This window comes from Otolemur garnettii, unplaced genomic scaffold, assembly GCF_000181295.1.
Source record: "Otolemur garnettii isolate 467f Iridium unplaced genomic scaffold, OtoGar3 scaffold00202, whole genome shotgun sequence".
In the NCBI taxonomy this organism is placed as follows: Eukaryota; Metazoa; Chordata; class Mammalia; order Primates; family Galagidae; genus Otolemur; species Otolemur garnettii.
Window position 1 is genome coordinate 1715047 of NW_003852597.1, and position 18491 is coordinate 1733537.

The window sequence follows — 18491 nt, forward strand, 5'->3', positions numbered from 1 at the left end:
TTTTTTTTTTTTTTCAATAAGCTTATTATGCTTTTATAATCAGAAAAAAAGCACAAAACGTTTTTTAACGTAATCCATAAAGCTGGTAGGAACTAATGGTAAATAGTGAGGAATGTCAGAAAAGCAAAATACTTCTGCCAGGCAGGAGAATGACAGAGTATTAGCAGATCTACTGAAACTGCCTGGTCTGAGACACTAGTCATTCTATTGAGGTTATCTGGTCTATCTCCTGGCTTCACAGGTAGGGATGCTGAGATGCCAGGAGTAGAAGTGATTAGCCCAAAGAGCAGGCTCTGGAGCACCAGAGTTCTCACCCCTGCATGATGTCCTGCCTCTGCCAAGCCTGGGGCAGATCCAGACTCTACCCTCGGAGCCTAACAGTCTTAATTCCAGGAGCTCATCCAGGGCAGTAAATAAGCCGGGCAGAGGGCTATGTAAAGGACTTATGTAAGAGACTATGCTCAGTGGGTGCACTCAGCCAGGGACAGGCTAGGGGTTGTTAACCTGAGAAAGACTACAAGTCCTTGACCAAGGGAGACACTGGGGCCATGATGACTGGTTCTAAGGATAAGGGAATATCTGAGGGGCATGTTTGTATGGCGGCCAGCTCCCCGCAACCAGCTGTTGAAAGAAAGTTCCAAAGCCTCCCTTCCTCCCAGTCTGGGAGAGCTTAGGACAAGGCAGGGCAGACCAGTCCGAGAGGCCACCCCCTGGGCCCATGGCAATGGACTCTCAGAGCTGTGGGGAGGGGTGACAGGGTACAGAAAGGGAGATCAGAGGTAAAGGTAGGGGCTTTCCAGGAGCCTGTGGAGAAGGGGGCCAGCACAGAGAGAATCTATGTGGTTCTCTATGAGCCACTATGGTTTAATTCCGACTGAGATGAGAGCAGTGAGTGAAGGAGAGCAGAAGGGCAGAGGTGGGTGACAGTAGGGGCAGGAGAGGCCTAGAGCATAGCCCATCAGTGGGGTTGAGCTGGTGGAGGCAGAGAGGCAGCCAGTCTGGGTCAAACCATGAGCACAAAGGTTTTTTTGTTGTTGTTGTTGTTTTGGTGGGCACCTCAGAGCCAAGGGCCACTACTGTGGGGAAGGGTAATATCAGTGACATAGCCATCCACCCGACAGATCAAGAAAAATGAGAGCTTAGCATAAGAAAGATTATGCAAAGGGCAAAAAAAAAAAAAAAAAAAAAAAAGCTATGCAGCATTGAAAAAGGCTTAGCTGCTTGGGACATAAGCTGGCCAAAAGGGAGGGTCCACAGAGGAGAGTTGGACAGGGAAGGGAACTAGAGCACCCAGAAAATGCCTATGGAAAGGGCACATGCTGGAGAGCCTCTCTTCCACTTGCCTGGAGGTAGGCTTGCTCCACCCTCCACTGACAGCTCAGCCATCCCCAGCCCAAACCTCCTTAATGGAGATCATACTGGAATTTAAGTCAGAGGCCCAGCCCTGGGTAAGGTTCCTGTGGTCAGGGCACCACAATACTGAGACTTTGGCCTGGGCCAGAGAAGATGGGCGCTGCTTCTGTGGGGAGCCTCTCTACACTGCAGACCTCTGGTGTTGTCAAGGGCCTCCTGCCAGAGTCCAATTGCCAACCCCCAGCTTCAGCCCTGTCCCGGGGGCTCCGGCCTCCCTGGGCTACAGCCCACACAGCTTGTTAATGAAGCAGCGCCTGGCTCTTGAGGCTCAGGCAGGCAGCTGCTTTGGCACGTGGCTGAGGGCAGCACCACTCTCCCTGTTTCCCCCACATGCCAGGGGAGGAGTAGACCTCAGAGATCCAAGTGTGGTCCCACTGCACTCAGGTGGGGGGATGGGGCTTCTGTTTCTCATGCTGCTGGGACCAGGAGAGAGGCCTCAAACTTTAAACCTTCGGGACCTGGGTCTCTGCAAAGGGCCTTATCCTGCTCACCAGCCATCCTGGACCCTCAGTTGTCTCTCTTACAGCTGTAACTGCTGCTCTGTGACCCCACCCACGTCCTCTGAAACTGCCACAATCCAGCATTGTGCCCCTAAGTAAACAGCCTGGGACAGAATAAAACTGGTATTGTAGGGTCAACGTATAGGAGCCCTATTTGGCTGCTATTTGTTTTGGAACAGATAAACCAATCCAGGCAGGGCTCACACCCTCCAAAAAATGGCCCCCTGTGGAATCGCTGCACCTGCCCCCAGAGGAGGCCCTAGGAGGTGGTGACAAGTTCAGGCAGGATCCTGCAGAGGCATGTCACAGAGGATGCACTGAGGCTGGGGGCTCCCCCCTCCCAAGGCCCAGTGTGCTCCAAGCCCTTTCATCAGGAAGGCCTGTCTTGGCCTCAGCCTGCCATCCTGTCTTGTCCGTCTGTGGTCGTAGTGAAGTCACATCTAAAGATGATGGGTGCTTATTTTGTCCATGGCCACTCCTCTGCTAGACTTCCAGCTCTGAGTGAGGGTGGGGTGGTGTTCTGCTTTGGGCACCTAAGTCCCACTGCCTGGCACAGGGCTGGCACATAGCAGATGTTGATAAATCTGTCAGTGCAGGAACGAATGAAAGAATGGATGGATGAAGGCTCCTTCAGCTGCCAGTTTGCTCTGAGTGCTCCTTGAACAGGACCTATGGTCCCTACTTCTATATGCCTAAACCTCCACAGAGGGAGTGTGTGTCAGCAGCCTGCCGGGTGATGTGGGATTTCAGGGTCCATGCTGCAGGGGCGTCCACCCATCCTGCTGCCTCCTGTACCCACTTTCCCAAATGGCTATATAGGGGCCCCTGGGGCCCAGTGAGGATATTTGTCCCCTCTGTGTTCATCTATCAGCATTTCTACACACTAGGCCACCTTGCTTACTGGCTCGAGCAGCTGTTGTCCTTGAATATGTATCTTTTGAGCTGAGGGTCAGCATCACATCACCCTCATCTGTCTGAGGCCATGCTGCTCTGTTTTCTGCTCTGGTGTTCCCCAGAGATCCTGTCCATTTCTGTTGGGGCACAGCTCATATTTAGGAGGCCGTCTCTGACATTCAGGCACTCTCTGTGCTTCTCTGTTTGTGTCTCTCAGGTCCCTCTGTCTCCTTAGTGACAGACCCCATTCCCCTCAGTCTCTGGTTCAGGGTGGCTTGATTTGCTGCTGTGCTAGGGTGAAAGGACCATGCACTAATGAGAGGCTATCCTCAATGGGGCCCCAGCCCCAAAGCTCCCTTAGCAGACCTGCCTTCCTATCTGGGGCAGATGTCTTCATTATCCCCTCTTGACTTCAGCCCTCTCACCTGCATGTGACCCTCTCTCATTTCAGAAAGACCCTCTCCCTGCCTTCCTTTTCTAGAACTGCTCCCTCTGTTTCCCTAGCAGAGTCTGTTCTCAAAGTCTGGCATGATGCCTACAACTCTGATCTCCTCCCCCAACTCACAGCCCAGCACTCCCTAGCTGTGGTCCAGGTCAGCTTCCCCAAGGGCTCACCCTGGCTGTGGGCAATACAGACAGCTCCCCTGGGCTCCCACCCTGAGTCCCAGAATGCCCTCTGCAGGTCTGGCCTAGCTCAGCTGCTCTCCTGTTTTCCCCCAGTCCTGCTCACCTTGTGCCCCCAGGAAGAAGCTTTCAGCTGGAGGAAGGGTCTAGCATCCCGCCCCCGCTGTCGCCTGCCCACAGGCAGCGTGCTCAGCCTGGTGATGTGGTAGGCGACGGGTGGGGGGGGCTGTCTGGACACAGGCCCCTTTGTGCCCAGCCTGACTTGGCTGCTTGGTGTGAGGCTCAGCTGCTCCTAGATCCTTACCCAGAGGGTGGGGGAGGTTGGGGAGGGTCTGGGGGCTCTCAGCCCTAGTCCGTCCTCAGTGTCCTACCACTCAGATGTTGGCAGCAGCTCCACAGGTGGGCTGGTGCACCTGAAATGGGGTGCTGAGGGGCTGGTGAGGGAAGCTTTGCTCAGTGCCCTCTGGCAGCTGTTCCTCCCTTTCCCCCTCCTCTGCCAGGCCCGCCTGCAGCTCCTGCCAGCAGAGGAGAAGCCCAGATGCAGGGGTAGTGACATCCATGGTGCCCCTTCTGAGGGAGGCCCAGAGGGCCAGTCAGGGAGCACAAATGCCTTGCTGATGGTGGCTTCTCTCCTGTCCCCACAGAATGGTGCTGTGCCCAGCGAGGCCACCAAGAGGGACCAGAAGCTCAAACGGGGCAACTGGGGCAACCAGATCGAGTTTGTACTGACGAGCGTGGGCTATGCCGTGGGCCTGGGCAATGTTTGGCGCTTCCCATACCTCTGCTATCGCAACGGGGGAGGTACCCAGCGGGCACAGGGCAGGGAACAACCACTTGGGTAGAGCCCACCCACCAGGGCTTGGCCGCCCTCTCCTTGGCACAGACCCCACAGCAGATAAAGGCTGGCCTCTGGCCTTTGCCTAAGGCAGACCACCCCCAAACCCTGGCAGTCTGTTGTTTGGGTTTGGCCCTGCCAGCCTGTTCCCTTAAGGTGAGGAGAGGTGAGAAAAGTACCCCAATCTGTTGAGCTCCCTGTTCTATCTCCTGGGTTTCAACAGCCCTCCTGTTCTCAAATAATTCAGGAATATTTGAGGATCCCAACAAGTTATGTTTATGAAATGACTTCGTTAAGTCATCAAATCCCACCCAAAGAGGGTGATTCTGGGGCCTGGATTCTGCTCAGAGCAGACTTCCTAGAAACCTTGGTCAAGTTCAAAGAGAGGCTGGGGGAGGTTGTGTCTCAGACCCAGGTTCCTGCTCAATGCCTGGCATGCTCCTCCTCAGGTCCTGCCCAATGGCAAAGGTTTTGCTCTTGGGTTCTGAGCAGGAAGCCCAGGGTAGCCTTCCCTGAGCCAGACATCTCCCTTCCTGCCAGGTGCCTTCATGTTCCCCTACTTCATCATGCTAATATTCTGTGGGATCCCGCTCTTCTTCATGGAGCTTTCCTTCGGCCAGTTTGCAAGCCAGGGCTGCCTGGGGGTCTGGAGAGTCTGCCCCCTCTTCAAAGGTGAGGCCTGGACAGGCTCCTCCTGCGTGCATGTGCACACACACCCACACACACCCTGGGGGCTATGCTGATTTGCCCACCTGTATAAACACTGCTGACCCCCATGGAGCCACATCAATGGTCAGAGCCATGGGCACATGCTGAGGTCCATATTTATTTAGCCTCCACCCTCCCCTGTACTGCATGGCTACACAGAACTCCTTGCGGGGCCCCCTACTTGCCCCTACAGAGGCCTTGACCTGCCCCTCCTGTGTCCTGTGTCAAAGCCTGCCTCTTGGACCCTTAAAAATTGTTAACCTCACCTCCTTCCCCTACATGAGCAAGGCTCCTCCTGTCCCACTCCCACCCCCAGCAGCACTGTGTCCTTCCCCTACCCTCCCTCAGGTGTGGGCTATGGCATGATGGTGGTGTCTACATACATTGGCATCTACTACAACGTGGTCATCTGCATTGCCTTCTACTACTTCTTCTCATCCATGACGCCCGTGCTGCCCTGGGCCTACTGCAATAACCCCTGGAACACACCTGACTGTGTTGGCGTGCTGGACACCGGCAACCTCACCAATAGCTCCCGGCCCATCGCCAGGCCCAGCAACCTCTCTCACTTGCTCAATCACACCCTGCAGAGGACCAGCCCCAGCGAGGAGTACTGGAGGTGAGGCACTGCCAGGACTAGTGAAACCTGGTGGCAACCCTCAACCTTCCCCTCCCTATCATGCGGCCATCAGCAGACTGGCTTGAGTATCTGCTGCATGCTCAGCCTGCTGCCAGGCTGAGAGGGGTGAAGGTGGGTGCAGCAGTTAGATGAGACTGACTTATGGAGAGCAAGGAGATATGGGATGTTGACTTGGGGAATCTATGAAGCAGCAGTGAGGGCCCTATATCTGTCAAGTCTTCAGAGAGGAATTAGGGGAGGAGAGTGGTGTTTTGGTGAGAAGAAGTCTGAGTACAGGCCCCAGTCCTAGATGAGCAGAGGCTGGTCTTAAAGCTGAGGGGAGCCTGCTCTAAAGGGTGACAGGTGGAGGGAACTTGCAGGCTGAGGAGTGATAGAATGTGGCACCACCTTCACAAAGAGCCACAAGAATTAGGCTTAGACTTCACACTGCCCAGCACAAGGAGCCATGGAAGTTCCCTGAGCCGGGGGTGCCATCAAGATATCCTGAAGCCAATCAAGATATCCTGGAGCATTTTGTTCAGAGATGACAAAGAGACCCAAGTCCCAGGGCCTCTGAAGGGGAGCTCCTGCTGGAGGTCTTCTGGGACCCTTTGTCCAACCCTGCAGGTGGAGGGCCACAGCAGAACATCCTGGAGGAAATTTCCCATGTCCTATTGGAGAACCAGTGCTCAGAGGGCTTTAGAGGTGGGTGGGCCTTGTTCGTTCATTCATTCCACAAACATTCACAGCCCCTGCTCTCCCAGGCTGTGTATGCCCGTGGTGGGCACGAGCAGCCCAAAGGCCCTGTCTGGCTCGAGTTCACAAGGCAGTGGTAAGACAGATGGCTGATCACTTTAGGGGCAGGTGCTTCAGTGAATTGTGTAGTGTGGACTCGGCAAAGGGTGTGATGCTTAGTGCTAAGGGGATAGGGCAAGAAGAGGTGGTCAGGGCTTCCCAGAAAAGGGAGCACCAGAAGCAGGGGGATTGAGAGCACCACAGGTGGGTGAGCAGAGGCCAAGAGGAGCTAGGGGTGGGGGGGTCACAGTAATAAGACAAAGGAAGCCAGTAGGCATCACAGGGTATAGGGCTTCCTATGCCAGGCTGAGGATTGAGGCCTTCACCACTATATGACAGGTCCTCTAAGTCTAATCCTGAGTGCTGAAATCCTGAAGGACCTAGTTCGCTGGGCCAGCCTCTGTGCTGGGCTAAGACTCTTAAAGACAGGTAAGAGGTGGCCACTACTCTGGGAGACTCAGTGTGGAGAACAGAGCTGCAGCCCCAGTGAGGAAGGGCAGACCGAGTCACTTAGGCCCTGGACAGATCATTCCTTTCTAGGTACCAGATACTGCTCTCAGAAGGCAGGCAGAATAGGGAGTAAGAACACACAGACACTGCCCTCACCGAGTGCATACCCAATTAGGTGTTATACTGCATTTGAGGCATGGTGTGGACTGGGCGACTTGATCTAGACTGGGGATAATGAACCTTCCAGGAAGTTCCCAGAAACAGAAAACCCCACCTACCCCACTCCCCCCTTCCAGATGCCCCAGTGGTACTTGTCCTGGGGCCTGTCAGTCAGAGATTCCCAACCCTGGGGTCACCCAGGGCAACAATCTGGAGATTTTATCCAGTAAATCAGAAGTCTGGCCATGGGGCTAGTTGAACTCCACTCCACAGCAGGAGCTGGAGCCAGGCCTGCCTGGCTGGCTGCTGTCCCAGGCAGCACTCCTTCCAAGAAGAGCGGCTCCCTGCTGCCCTCTCCTGGAAAGCCTGGGGAATGCCCCTTAAGAGAGACGCCCAGGAGGACTTCAAGGGAGGGAGGGAAACAAGAATCTCTTAAATACCTACCATGTGCCAGGTATATTATCTCAGTAGATATTATTATCCCTATTTTTAGATTCAGAGGCTTCTGTTTAGAGGTCAAGGAGCTAGGGATTTCCTTTTGCGGCTGCTCTGGCCCTGCTGCTGCTGGGTGTTCCTGGTATGATAGGCTAAAGGGGCTATCTGTGCAGGATTCCCCTTTGTCCACAGTCTTCAACAGCCCGTTGAAAAGCTGCATGATCTCACGGAAGCCCCACAACAACTCTGTCAGGTAGTTCATGCAAGTCTTATTTTAAAAAATCACTATTTTACAAATGAGGAAGCAAGTTGAAACAAAGATGAAAGGACTCCTTTAAAGAGAGAGAAGCTTAAAGACAGATTTCTGAGCCCATGTCTGCCTCTTCTTCACTCACCCTTCTCACTCACTGTCCTCCCCTGTCTCGCCACCTCCTTCACAATCTTTCTTTACAGTCCTCTGTGCTGGTCCAGTTCCTGCTACTGGGCCCTAAACTCATGAGTAGGCTTTAGCCTCCACGTTCCTTGTGGTGCCCAGCTCCTGGCACCCAGTGAGCTCCCCTCTCCAGTGTCTTCATGGCAGCTCTGGAGTCACACAGACCTCACTCAAATCCTGGCTCTCCCACTTACTGGCTGTATGGCCTTGGGAGGTCACCAAAGGTAAGTCTCAGTGTTCATTTGTTAAATCAGGGTTGTTATGATACCTACCTGGCTATAAAGTGACATAATGCAGCATGATTCACTAACAACAGTGACAGGCACTCAGTAAGCACAGTCACTGCCACTGCTGGAGATGCTGAGAAATTGATTAGAGGTTCTTCTGTCAAGGCATTTACTGTCCAGTTGGGGAAATAAGATTATTATGCATTATTTTTTGTATTTGACATACAAAAAATAATGCATAATAATCCCAGTATGTGTGTGTGGAGAAATACAAAAAATAATGCAGAATAATCCCAGAGATATCATAGATGAAGAGACAACTTGTAAATAAGTTGGGTTCCAAAAGTTCCTAGGTTAATTGATCTCAAAAGCACATGGTCCCAAATTACCACAAAACAAAAAAATGAAATATGATGCCATAAAATTAAAGCTAGAAATTCATTATTTGATTTCCAGTCTAACCTTCTAAACTCTTTGAGCCCTAGTATTGTAATGCTGTACTTTTGCCATAAAAGAAATAATATAGGCCAGGTATGGTCACTCACATCTGTAATTGTGGCACTAGGAAACTGATGCAGGAGGATCCCTTGAGGCCAGGAGTTCAGCCAGGGCAACCCAGAGAGACTCGTTTCTACAAAAAAAAAAAAAATTTTTTTTTTAATGAGCTGGGTATGGTGGTGAGCCTGGTGAGGTTTTAGCCAGGGCCAGGTGATTTAACCTGGCAGTCTAGAGAGAAGGAGGTGTGGGACAGTGCCCTCTGCAGGCCACAGTGGGGGGGAGCCCAGAAAGGAGACAAAGCAGCCCTGGATCTTGCAGATCACCCAGCCTGTCAAACACCAAATCCCAGGACTGGCACATTGTCCATGAGGGTCCAGAGTAATATTCCATAATATTAAAAATGTTGCCATAGGGCAGCGTCTGTGGCTTAATGGGTAGGGCACCGGCTCCGTATACCAAGGGTGGCAGGTTCAAACCCGGCCCTGGCCAAACTGCAACAACAACAACAAAAAAATGTTGCTATGAGGTTTGAAAACTAATTTGGGAAGAAAAGTGAAAATAGCTAAAGATGCCAGAGAACAGCCTATAGGAGGATTATCTCTCAGCCTATCGCTGAGAGGTCCTAACTCTAGGAGGAGAGAGAAAGAAACCTGTATTTAACCTTATCTACAGATCATCTTCAAGCTGGTGTTACTGTACCCATTTTACAGATAAAGAAACAGGCTCAAGAGCTTGCTTCTTGCTCATCACTCCTAGCCCGGACAACTGCAGCTACCAAGCCAGTCTCCCTCCAGGTTCTACCCTTTTCACCTCTTAGTCCATTTACCATAGTTCATTTATTCATTCAACAGGTATTTACTGAGTGCCTCTCTGTGCCCAGCCCATGACAGGAACTAGAGGATACAGGAGGGAACAGAACAGACAAAACCTCTTGCTCTCATAGAGGACAGATGACAAAATAGGCCAGAGAGTCTGTTAGAAGCACTATGTGCTGTGGGAGAAAACACAGCAGAGGAGGGGAGGTGCTGCGATTTTCAGCAGTGTAGCCAGAGAAGGCCCCTCGGAGAAGAGGATATCTGAGGAAAGACCTGAAGGAAGTAAGGAGAGAGGGAGCCATTGAGACAAGCCCAGCTACATAGCATGTGGGGCCCAGCACAAAACTGTCGGGCCTCTTGTTCACATATGTTAAGAATCTGGAGATGGCGATGGCAGAGCATTACAACAAACACAGGCCCTGAGGAACCGCATGGTCACACGCCCGTATGGGAATGTGGATATTTGAGGAAAAAGCACTATAGACAGAGGAAACAGTGTGTGCAAAGATCCTGAGGTGGGGGCATGCCTGGCATGTTTAAGCAACAAGGATGCCAGTGCAGTTGGAGAGGTGAACAAGAGTAAGAGGACAGGCAATCAGATGACAAGACAGGGGACAATGGGTCACATAGGGCCTTGTTGCCAATGTAAGGGACTCTGGCTCTTCCATGGTGAGAGATGGTAGCCACTGCAAGGTTTGGAGCCAAGGAGAGACTATCACAGTACACCTACGAATCCTTCAGAGGCTTCTCATCAGTCTTATGGCTTCTCTTTTTTTTTTTTTTTTTTTTTGAGACAGAGCCTCAAGCTGTACCCCTGGGTAGAGGGCCGTGGCATTACAGCTCACAGCAACCTCCAACTTTTGGGCTCACATGAGTCTCCTGCCTCAGCCTCCCAAGTAGCTAGGACCACAGGTGCCCACCATGACGCCTGGCTATTTTTTGGTTGCAGCTGTCATTGTTGTTTGGTGGGCCCGGGCTGGATTCGAACCCACCACCTTAGGTGTATGTGGCTGGCGCCTTAACCACTTTAGCTACAGGTGCTGAGCCATTCTTATGGCTTCTTATACTCGGGCCCCTTTCTACCCCTTACCTTCTCTCTGCCCTTCTGCTTCCATCCCAGCCTAACTGAGCTGCCCTATGTGCCCAAGCTGGGCTGCAGCATTTCCTGGCCCTGCTGCTGCTGTTATCTCAGCCACCTCTTCTCCATTCCCCAAACCATAGCTTCAACCTCACCCCTCTGAGAAGCCTCCCACCATGACTCTCCCCAGAGGACTGAGATGCCCCCAGGCATGCCTGCAGCACCCTGTACTTATCTCTGCCCTAGACTTTCCCACCCAGAGCATGTCCTCCACCATCTTCCCTGAGGACCAGGAAGACACCACCTGCAGGTCTGTAAGCCCCACACCTAGCACAGCTCCTGCCACAGAAGAGCACAGCTGGTATGGCACAGGGCACCAGATGGAGCCTTTCAGAGGGGATGAATTTGGGTCCAGTCTTTGCTCAGCACTCACTGCCTCTCTCAGTGCATTGGAGATGAAACAGATTAGAGCAGGTGGAATGTTCACCGACTGCTTCCTGAGGTGACACCTGACAGGATGAGGAGAGGGTGTTCCTGAAGGAGAAATGAAGGAGCAAGGGTCTGGGATGGGCCTGACCAGGGACAAGGACACTTCCACACCCCAGAGACTGAGGAGACTTCCCAAGCTGGGGATGTGGCCTCCACGAGCCCTTGAGGGGGCTACAACAGACATGGGGTAGGGGGCTAGGCCCACAGGGGCTTTCATTTCACATACACTGGCTGCAGGCACCTCAGGAGAAAAGATGGAGCCATCAAGCTGGGCCCTAGGCCTTGGGAGTTTGTTGCTGGGCGGCAGGGCTGGCCCTCAACAATAGTCTCCCCTCCCCAGGCTTTATGTGCTGAAGCTGTCCGATGACATCGGGAACTTTGGGGAGGTGCAGCTGCCCCTCCTCGGCTGCCTTGGTGTCTCCTGGGTGGTCGTCTTCCTCTGCCTCATCCGAGGGGTGAAGTCCTCAGGGAAAGCAAGTATCCTTCTCCAGCAGGATCTGTACCCACCCGGAAAGACCCTGCCTACCCACTTGGGTTGTGTGTGTGTGTTGGGGGGAAGGCTGGGGAGGGGGTGAAATGACACAGGAGGAAAAAAGGGAGCAGAGGGTCAGTGGTGCTTGGGAGCCAGAGTGTTGTGCCCAGGTTGGGAAAAGCCCAGAGGAGCCCACGGAGCCCATCTTGTACCCAGGTGGTGTACTTCACAGCCACATTCCCCTATGTGGTGCTGACCATCCTGTTTGTCCGTGGAGTGACCCTGGAAGGAGCCTTCACGGGCATCATGTACTACCTAACCCCACAATGGGACAAGATCCTGGAGGCCAAGGTGGGTTGTGGAGGGGAACCTGAAAGGCAATGGGGAGGCACCTGCCTCTGCCCACAGCTCCTTACCTGCCCTGGCTCCCTACAGGTGTGGGGAGATGCCGCCTCCCAGATCTTCTACTCTCTGGGCTGCGCATGGGGTGGACTCATCACCATGGCTTCCTACAACAAGTTCCACAACAACTGTTACCGGTAAGCTGTCCAATGCCAGCTGCCCATCCCTGCCATCCTCCACAGCCTGACCCCAGCTCCACTGAAGCCCACTGGGACCCCCTTTCACTCATGGCCTTGAGGTCCTGGGAACACTGGATCAAGTCACTAGAGAATGGGGAGAGAAGTTTTGGCAGGCGAGAGAAGGGATAGGGACAATGATGTCCTAGGGGCCTGTGAGGACTCATGAGCCTCAGTCCCACTTAAAAAGGCCCAGCACACTTTGGGAGGTGGAGGTGGGAGGATTGCTTGAGGCCAAGAGTTAAAGACCAACCTGGGCAATAACAAGACCCCATCTCTACACAAAATAGAAAAATTAACCAGGTGTGATAGTACATGCCTGTAGTCGCAACTCCTCAGGAGGCTGAGGCAAGTGGATTACTTGAGCCCAGGAGTTTGAGATTACTGTGAACTATGATGCTCTGGACAGCAGAGCAAGACCTATCTCAAAAAAAAAAGGTCCATAAAAGGACTTGGGGGGCATCTTTACTCCCAGAACTTGCCCTGACTCCATGTCTTTTCTTGGTCCACATCGCGGAGGGAAGCCAACTGGATCTCTTGAACTCTGCTTCTGATTTCCTCCCACCAGGGACAGTGTCATCATCAGCATCACCAACTGTGCCACCAGCGTCTATGCTGGCTTTGTCATCTTTTCCATCCTCGGCTTCATGGCCAATCACCTGGGTGTGGATGTGTCCCGTGTAGCAGACCACGGCCCAGGTCTGGCCTTTGTGGCTTACCCTGAGGCCCTCACGCTGCTCCCCATTTCCCCACTGTGGTCTCTGCTTTTCTTCTTCATGCTCATCCTACTGGGGCTGGGCACACAGGTATGAGAATGGGGCAAGGTTGGTGCTTTAGGGAAGGTGGAGAGGGTGGTTCAGGGGCAGGACTTTGCTCTAATGATGGGATCCTTCAGTTCTGCCTCCTGGAGACACTGGTCACTGCCATCGTGGATGAGGTGGGGAATGAGTGGATCCTGCAGAAAAAGACCTATGTGACCTTGGGCGTGGCTGTGGCTGGCTTCCTGCTGGGCATTCCCCTCACCAGCCAGGTAAGAACCAAGAGGGTGGGTGCTGAGCACAGTGGTTCATGCCTGTAATCCTAGCACTGTGGGAGGCCAAGGCAGGTGGATTGCTGGAGCCCATGTGTTCGAGACCAGCCTGTACAAGAGTGAGACCCCCACCTCTAAAAATAGCTGAGTGTTGTGGCAGGTCCCTGTAGTCCCAGATACTCAGGAGGCTGAGGCAAGAGAATCTCTTCAGCCTAAGAGTCTGAGGTTGCTGTGAGCTATGACACCCTGGCACTCTACCAAGGGCAACAAAGTGAGACTGTGTCTCCAAAAAAAAGTGAATGGGGAGAAGGCTGGGCCCAAGTTGTCAGGGTATGTGTGGGACAAGTGGGAGCACCCAGGCCATAGGCACCCCAGCTCAGGTGCCCACTGGCCCACAGGCAGGCATCTACTGGTTGTTGCTGATGGACAACTATGCGGCCAGCTTCTCCTTGGTGATCATCTCCTGCATCATGTGTGTGTCCATCATGTACATCTATGGTAAGTGCCAAAGTTCCCAGGCCTCCCGTGTCCCAGCCCCTGGCCTGCCCACTCTGTCCTGTAAGTCTGCTGACTCTCCCTCTCTCTAGGGCACCGGAGCTACTTCCAGGACATCCAGATGATGCTGGGATTCCCACCACCCCTCTTCTTTCAGATTTGCTGGCGCTTTGTCTCTCCAGCTATCATTTTTGTGAGTTCCCTGATGGGCCCCTCCTTTCCCCTACGGCCCTTGGCCAAATGTCCTTCTCTTGATAACCAGCAGAAGGGGAACAGGAGCTCCACACCCACAGCTGTGGCCATGAGGATACTAAAGAGGCTGGCTAGGTGTGTGGAGGCCTGGCTGGGCTAGGAAGGGAATGCTGAGCCTCGTGTTTAACTAAGGACACTGCCCAGGCTCAGAGAAGGAGAGCAGCTGGCAGCAACCTGAGTGTGTCAGCCCTCCCTCCTTGCTGCTCCTGCCTGGAGTCCCCAGAGGGGCCTCAGGAGTCATTATTGATATTGGTGTATCCTCAATGCAGCCTCTGCCTCCCCTATCTCACCTCCCATTCCTCATAGAGGAGAGGCTCAGGGAGTGTGGCTATGTGGTGTGAACATGAGTGTTCCACAAGCAACCCCAGGACCTGTAGATGCAACTTCATAAGCCTTCCAGCAGCAATGCAGGCTGGTTTAGGAGGGGATGTTTCTGGTGCCATGAATACCATGTATTCAACAGCTAGGAAATTCCCATCAGGGAGCTGAACTGGTAGAAGGAAGGCACCATGGCAACAAACTAGACATTGTCTGTACACTGTTCATTTATTAACTCCTAATACAACTCTGCAAGGTATAATTGTTACCCCATTTTACAGCTAAGGAAACTATTAAGTAATTGGCCCCTGACTACACAGCTAATAAGAGGCAGAGCCATGATTCAAATCACAGAGTCTGATTCAGAGCTCAAGGGTGGGCCTGCGCTAGCTAGGAGCACCTCTACAAGAGGGAGGAATGGTCCAGGGCTAAATCCATATGCCTTGGCTCCTTTATTTTGAGACAGTCTCACTCTGTTTGCCCTGACTAGAATGCTGTGGCATCATAGCTCATAGCAACCTCAAACTCCTGGGCTCAAACAATCCTCTTGCCTCAGTCCCAAGTAGCTGGGACTACAGGCACCCACCACAATGCCCAAATATATATATTTTAAAAATGGGTGTCTCTCTTGTACAGGCTGGTCTCGAACTCCTGAGCTCAAGCAATCCACCCACCTCAGCCTCCCAGAGCGCTAGGATTATAGGCATGAGCCACCATGCTCAGCCCTTGGTTCCTTTCTGTTTGGGATGGGAAGCAGGGGAGAAGGGGGGCACTCCACAGAGGAGAGGCAGGGCTGCCTCTGAGTGACAGTAGGAAGGTTGGCCCAGTGGCAAAAGCAGTGTCCATAACCACACTCTTGTCATGTTCAACTCCTCAGAGCCACAGGGAGCTCAGCACTGACATTCACTGTGGCTTATGTTTCTGAATGAAAGGCCAGCAGAGGGCTGAGGGATGTGGGATGTTCCTGAGCCTGGCACAGGCACCAGCTCTGGCCACTGGCCCAGCCTTGAAACAGGAGGAGCGGAAGTCTCCTGTCAGTGGAAGGAGGCTGGGGGAAGCAGGCCCCACTGAGTAGCTTGTGCCCTCTGGGCTGTGTGGCCTGAAGGCAGCTCAGCAAGGGGGGCAGCTCCCCATATTCAGGACACACTGCCTTCTAGGGGGATAGACTGGGGCGCAGGCACAAGGCTCTGTAGGGGCAGCCTCAGCCTGGGCCTGGCATCTCCACAAGTTTGTGGCAAAGGGGGCAGTGTCCTCTCTGTCCCCAGGGAGTCAGAATGGAGTTACATTAGGGGGTGTGCTAGGCTGTGAACACGTCTGTTTCTCTTGTGCTATTGCAGCTTATTTTAGGGCTTTACTTCTTTATGTCCCTGAAAAGCTCTTTTGGACAAACTCCATCCTTCTGTCAACTCAAATAAGGAGATTATCCACATGTAGGATCAGGATCCAGTTCCATTATGGAGCTCTTCTTATGAAGGGTCCCCCAGTTTCAGTGTGGGTCTTGCATTCTAGAATTTGGTCACAAGGAAGGCTAGAGGACCCGAGCTCCAGGATGCAGCTGACGGCCTGTAAGAAAGATGCCGAGCCTTCCTGACACACCAAGGCACTCTCAAGGCTCTCTGGGTGTCCCATGAGACCCAGGCCTGTCCCTCTGCTTCCTGTGAGGACACTGCAGGCTTTATTTCCCATCTCATACATCTCTTTCCAGAGAACCGCCCCCAGAGCATCCATAGCATAACACATACCTTTTCTGGCCTTTGGAGGCTCCCTGGACTGGCTGTCACTCTCTCCACAGCCATAGGCAGGCAGTGCTTCACCCAGCCCTCTCTCCCACCCTCAATCCCCACCTTCTGCACAAATCCATATGAGACTGTGCCAGGCACTGTACTGGGCACTGGAGACTCAGAGCTGATGCAATCTCAAGAGCTCCCAGGGATTAGGAGCATTAAACAAAGTAACTCTGTGGTTCTTAACCTTCCTGATGCCTCCTAAAGCCATGACCCTTTAATACAGTTCCTCATGTTGTGGTGACCCCCAACCATAAAGTTATTTTCGTTACTACTTCATAACTGTAATTTTGCTACTGTTATGAATCATAATGTAAATATCTGATATGCAGGATGTATTTTCATTGTTACAAAGGGGTTGCGACCCACAGGTTGAGAACCGCTGCTCTAAGAGCTCAGCACCTGTAGCTCACTGGCTAAGGCACCAGCCACATACACCTGAGCTAGTGGGTTCGAACCCAGCCCAGGCATGCCAAACGACAATGACATCTACAACCAAAAAAGTAGCTGGACATTGTGGCAGGCACCTGTAGTCCCAACTACTTTGGGAGGCTGAGACAAGAGAATCACTTAAGCCCAAGAGTTGAAAGTTGCTGTGAGCTGTGTTGGCACGGCACTCTACCCAAAGCAACATTTGAAGAGTATGATAAAGAAAGATCTCTCCCCTCCCAGTGCTTTCCTGCCCACCCCACCCTGGACCCCAGTTCTGTCTACTTCTTCTACTGCTCACATGTTGACAGTCACCCCTACCCTACCCCAGATGCATTTCTAGCTTGGGGAGCTGGAGAGGAAGGGGTACTACTGATAGGGATACCTGGGTCTGGGAGGACTCTGGGCAGGCTGACACCATTCCCACCCCACTCTTGCAGTTTATTCTCATCTTCACTGTGATCCAGTACCGACCCATCACCTACAACCACTACCAGTACCCAGGCTGGGCTGTGGCTATTGGCTTCCTCATGGCTCTGTCCTCCGTCCTTTGCATCCCAGTCTATGCCCTCTTCCAACTCTGCCGCACAGATGGGAACACCCTCCTCCAGGTGAGGGCTGGGCAGCCAGGTGGGGAAGGGATGGATGGGGCTTAAAGGCTCCTTCTGACTTGCCCTCTGCCTCTCACACAGCGTTTGAAAAATGCCACAAAGCCAAGCAGAGACTGGGGCCCTGCTCTTCTAGAGCACCGGACTGGGCGCTATGCCCCCACCATAGCTCCCTCTCCTGAAGATGGGTTTGAAGTTCAGCCGCTGCACCCAGACAAGGCCCAGATCCCCATGGTTGGCAGTAATGGCTCTGGCCGTCTCCAGGACTCCCGGATATGAGCACAGCTGCCAGGGGAGTGGCCCCATCCCCACCCTGTGCTCCTACCACAGAGACTAGGGAGGCAGTGGACAGGTGTCACCACCTGCCCCCTGCCACACCCTGGCCAAGACGGCTGCTGTCACCTTGGCCACCACTGCTAGTGTGGTCATTTGTGCTCATGTCCCCAGTGTTTACACGTCCTTTGGTTGCCAAGATGGCAGCTGGGGATGGGGATTACAAGAGGAGGGTTGCCGGGGAGCCCAAAGCACTTTGGAGGGGTCTTGGGCCAGGTCCTCTATGGCCTGCATGGCTTTACCTGGCCTCTGATGCCCTCACACTCTGCCCTGAGCTGAGGCTCTGGGTGGGTCCCCACTTGTCCCCTCCTTGGGCCCCCAGCTCCATGACCAGTGTTCCTGCCCTCTGAGCAGACTCCAACCTCTGCCTAGGCAAATTTGGATGTTCCGGGCTGGGGGCAGGGCAAGGGGCTGGGGGGCTGCACAGTGTTACTTGTCAGGCTATATTGCCCAACCCTGTTTATCTGTGTAATTATTTTTGTAAAAAATGTATTATCTGTGGTTGCCACCCCCCCCCCAGCCTTGGGTGCAATCTGTCTTCCAGGCCTGCTTGCACCTCACTCTGCTGCTCTGGGCTCTCTGCCCCTTGACCCAGCCCTGGCTGTCAGGCCTAGCCAGCAGAGGCCCATGACCCAGCAGCCGGCCCAAAGCACTTGTTTCTGGGGGATTGAGGTGGGAGCTGCTCAACAGGAGGTTCAAGTCCAAAACCCCGGGGAAGGGGACCTTGCACGGCAGCACCTTCCCCCGACCAGGCTAAAGGCCCAGTGTTCCCAAATGCGCTGCCCTTGTTCACGTGCCAAATGGCCCCAACCTGTGTGTCCCCATCCTCTCTCTGGAGCCAGAGCTCCTTCTCCCAACACTGCAGTGTCTGTTTGTCCATCTTCTGTGCCCTCTGTGCAGTGACAGCCCCAGCCAAGCCAACTCTAATCCTCTGTAGCAATAACGGTGCACCACCCACCCCTGCCCATCGTGCACCACTAGGATTTTAAAGTCCATAGATTTTAATGAAATTTCTATTCCTGTCTCTGAGTTGCTGCTGTGCTTTGTCTGGGTCCCCCACAGAACAAGAGTCAGGGCTGGGATGGGACCTCTGTTTGGAGGAGAAAGGCCAGAGGCTTTGAGCATTGGGATAGATGCCCAGCCATACAGCCCCAGATATCTGGCAAGGGGGGGGCGGAGGAAGGCAAGGGCCAGACAGCAGCCTTGGGGTCCTGGCAAGA

General features: G+C 53.4%; 1 protein-coding gene across 8 annotated transcripts in view; it reads left to right on the forward strand.

Moving 5' to 3' along the window:
- The window catches only part of SLC6A9 (solute carrier family 6 member 9), a 33060-nt gene extending 14587 nt beyond the window's left edge, over positions 1-18473 (forward strand). For 3 of the 8 annotated variants that reach the window (XM_003801200.2, XM_023507741.1, XM_012812320.2), the window contains 12 exons: positions 4076-4232; positions 4807-4938; positions 5323-5593; positions 11313-11445; positions 11661-11795; positions 11880-11983; positions 12591-12828; positions 12918-13052; positions 13451-13550; positions 13640-13740; positions 16771-16941; positions 17023-18473. In XM_003801200.2, coding sequence (XP_003801248.1) covers positions 4076-4232; positions 4807-4938; positions 5323-5593; positions 11313-11445; positions 11661-11795; positions 11880-11983; positions 12591-12828; positions 12918-13052; positions 13451-13550; positions 13640-13740; positions 16771-16941; positions 17023-17217 — 1872 coding nt within the window. In that variant the 3' untranslated portion in view covers positions 17218-18473. The remainder of the gene's footprint in view (positions 1-4075; positions 4233-4806; positions 4939-5322; positions 5594-11312; positions 11446-11660; positions 11796-11879; positions 11984-12590; positions 12829-12917; positions 13053-13450; positions 13551-13639; positions 13741-16770; positions 16942-17022) is intronic. The other 5 variants (XM_012812322.2, XM_023507743.1, XM_012812321.2 and 2 more) reach the window with 4 other exon arrangements.
- Positions 18474-18491: the final 18 nt, after the last annotated feature.